Raw genomic sequence first — 3,165 nt, 5'->3', positions numbered from 1 at the left:
GCAGTTCTCATCAGGGCCACTCATCTCTCAGTGCCCTTCCAGCTCAGAGTTCGACTCATGCACCATCAGTTCAGGGCTCATCTATGCCTAGTTCTTCTAGTGGGTATCCCAGTGCTCTGGGCTCCCTTCACTCCCCACCGCCATTTGCCGGGACAGGTTGCTTTGAGTGTGGAGATTTGGGTCATATCAAGAGATTCTGTCCCCGCCTTACGGGAGGTTCATCCTAGCAGAGGAGTCAACCTTCGGCTTCAGCACTAATTACTTCCCCACCCGCTCAGCTAGCTCGGGGTGGAGGTCAGTCAGCTAGGGGTCGGCCTAGAGGGGGAGGTCGATCAGGTGGTGGTCAGGCCCGTTTCTATGCACTCCCCGCCAGACCGAATGCTTTTGCTTTAGATGCTGTGATCACAGGTATTATCTCAATTTGCCATAGGGATGCCTCTGTATTATTTGATCCTGGTTCCACTTTTTCATATGTGTCGTCATATTTTGCTCATTATTTGGATACACCCTGCGAGTCTCTTATTTCATCTGTTCATGTATCTACTCCTGTGGCCGATACTATTGCTGTGGACCGCATATAAAAATAAGCTTAATTGGGTGTAAGGAGCGGTACATATGTACATGAACTCTCAAATGAGTTAAGTCAGAGACATGTAGTAGTCTACCACGAATGCTAGCACAAAGAAAATAAGAGAATAATGTTTGGTCTTTATAGCAGAAGAAGTCCCTGGATTTGACCTTGACTGGTGCCTTCCCACATCAATCATTATCTCAAATCGACAAGAAGAAGAGCTGCCCCTGCTTGAAGAACTAGGAGATGGATCAATTGTTGTAATGACTGACAAATTATGAAACCTTTCACACGACCCTTTATGTTGATTCATAGTTTGATAGTACATATTAAAGGCATATGAAGCATTGCTCTCAACGTCAAGTCTACCACATGACGAACCGTATCCAAGACTAGTGCAATCTGCATAGCTACATGCATAATTTATACTTTTTGGCAAGCTCGGGTCCATAACATTTGCCTCAGGTGCCATTATACACCATTTCCTATCCAAATATCGTACGCCTTTAGCCGACGTTAGGCTTCGATTGTTACCTAAATCAAGTTGGTACTTAATGGCTCCATCAAAGGCAAAAACCTCCCAATGGCGCTCAAGATTTCCCGGTTCAATGCTCTTGGCATCTTCATCCACGAGCCCGAAAATGTAAATGTCGGGTGGTGTAGGCCGTTTAGGGGTACCTATACCACGACTAATTCGGTCTAGTAGACCTTGATTGAACTTTATAGCATATTTAATGTTCGCATTGGCATCACCATCAGTAGGCCAACCGACTCTTACGATTATAGGCATCGAACCAAAACCATTTTTCTCGAGAGCCCAAACGAGGGTATCATAATTAGCTTCGAAGACATTGTTATACGTGATGCAACCGTCCATGACTGGAGAGGCTTATGAGAGGCATAGGCCTGTTGATGTAGCGCCCCTTACCTGGCAGCAGTTCTCCGTTCTCTTTTTAGAGAAGTATGTGCCGCAGTCCCGCAGAGAGGAGCTGCGCAGACAGTTCGAGTAGTTGCATCAGGATGATATGACTATTACGTAGTATGAGATGAGGTTTTTCGAGTTAGCCCATCATGCTGTTTGGTTGGTTCCTACAAGTAGGGATAGGATCAAGAGGTTCGTGGATAGCCTCGCATATCAGCTACAGATTCTTATGACCAGAGAGAGGATGTCTGGTGCTTCTTTTGAGGAGGTGGTTGACATTCCCCAAGAGATAGAGTCGGTTCGCCGCTAGGAGCGAGTTAAGAGGGAGGCCAAGAGGCCTCGGGGATCTGGTAGTTTTGGTGGTGTTCCTTCTGGACGTCAGTTCCAGCACGGCAGAGGCCGTCCATTCAAACGTGCTCAGTCAGCTCGTATAGGTCACCGTGGTGGATCATCTAGCCATGGTCCTCGCAGTTCTCATCAGGGCCACTCATCTCTCAGTGCCCTTCCAGCTCAGAGTTCGACTCATGCACCATCAGTTCAGGGTTCATCTATGCCTGGTTCATCTAGTTGATATCCCAGTTTTCGGGGCTCCCTTCAGTTCCCACCGCCATTTATCGGGATAGGTTGCTTTGAGTGTGGAGATTTGGGTCATATCAAGAATTCTGTCCCTGCCTTACGGAAGGTTCATCCCAGCAGAGGAGTCAGCCTTCAGCTTCAGCACCAGTTACTTCCCCACCGGCCCAGCCAACTCGGGGTGGAGGTCAGCCAACTAGGGGTCGCCCTAGAGGGGGAGGTCGATCAGGTGGCGGTCAGGCCCATTTCAATGCACTCCCCGCCAGACCGAATGCTTTTGCATTAGATGCTGTGATCACAGGTATTATCTCAGTTTGCCACAGGGATGCCTCTGTATTATTTGATTCTGGTTCCACTTTTTCATATGTGTCGTCATATTTTGCTCGTTATTTAGATACGCCCTGCGAGTCTCTTATTTCATCTGTTCATGTATCTACTCCTGTGGATGATACTATTATTGTGGACCGCGTATATCGGTCTTGTATGGTGACTATTGGGGGGTTTGGAGACCCGAGTAGACCTTTTGCTGCTTAGTATGGTTGATTTTGATGTGATATTGGGCATGGATTGGTTGTCTCCGTGCCATGCTATTCTGGACTGTCACGCTAAGATGGTTGTTTACCTTGAAAACGGTAATTACAATTAGATTTTATTTTGTGGTTCTAAAAATACGTGATTTATTTTTATGCTAGTAGTTAGGCAGTAGATGCTAAGTGTGAGACTAGAAAATAAAGTAAGAGCTTGAAGGTAGTGTATCAAGCAAACCGAGTGGCTGAGAAACGGGGCCTCGAGCTGGCTTATATGGGGCCTCGAGGTCGAGCTAGGCATTAGGCTCTGAACAGCCGATGGGGAACTAACATTTCTAAGGACCTTGATGAGGGCCTTTTATGATCAATGATGAGTAAAAAATGAAGAACAAACAATGAAAACACAATAAATGCAAGTAATAAATGTAAGTAATAAGATCAAAGGAGAATATGTTTATGTTAGAGAGCAGAGAATGTTCTTGTTCTTGTATTTAATGTTGTGTGTTATATTCTCTCCCCCTTACAAAATGACAAGGATCCCCTTTATATATGAGGGAAAATCCCAACATGGT

The 3,165-nt window shown here is 45.9% G+C and overlaps 1 protein-coding gene across 1 annotated transcript; it reads right to left on the bottom strand.

Annotated features, from left to right (window-relative positions):
• Positions 1-638: 638 nt before the first annotated feature.
• Positions 639-1,448, bottom strand: LOC109243879 (glucan endo-1,3-beta-glucosidase 5-like). Its single transcript, XM_019410888.1, has one exon. It carries the CDS (start codon positions 1,446-1,448, stop codon positions 639-641), a length of 810 nt encoding a protein of 269 aa, XP_019266433.1.
• Positions 1,449-3,165: the final 1,717 nt, after the last annotated feature.

This window comes from Nicotiana attenuata, unplaced genomic scaffold (assembly GCF_001879085.1).
Source record: "Nicotiana attenuata strain UT unplaced genomic scaffold, NIATTr2, whole genome shotgun sequence".
Classification (NCBI taxonomy): Eukaryota; Viridiplantae; Streptophyta; class Magnoliopsida; order Solanales; family Solanaceae; genus Nicotiana; species Nicotiana attenuata.
This window is presented reverse-complemented; position numbering and strand designations above follow the sequence as displayed.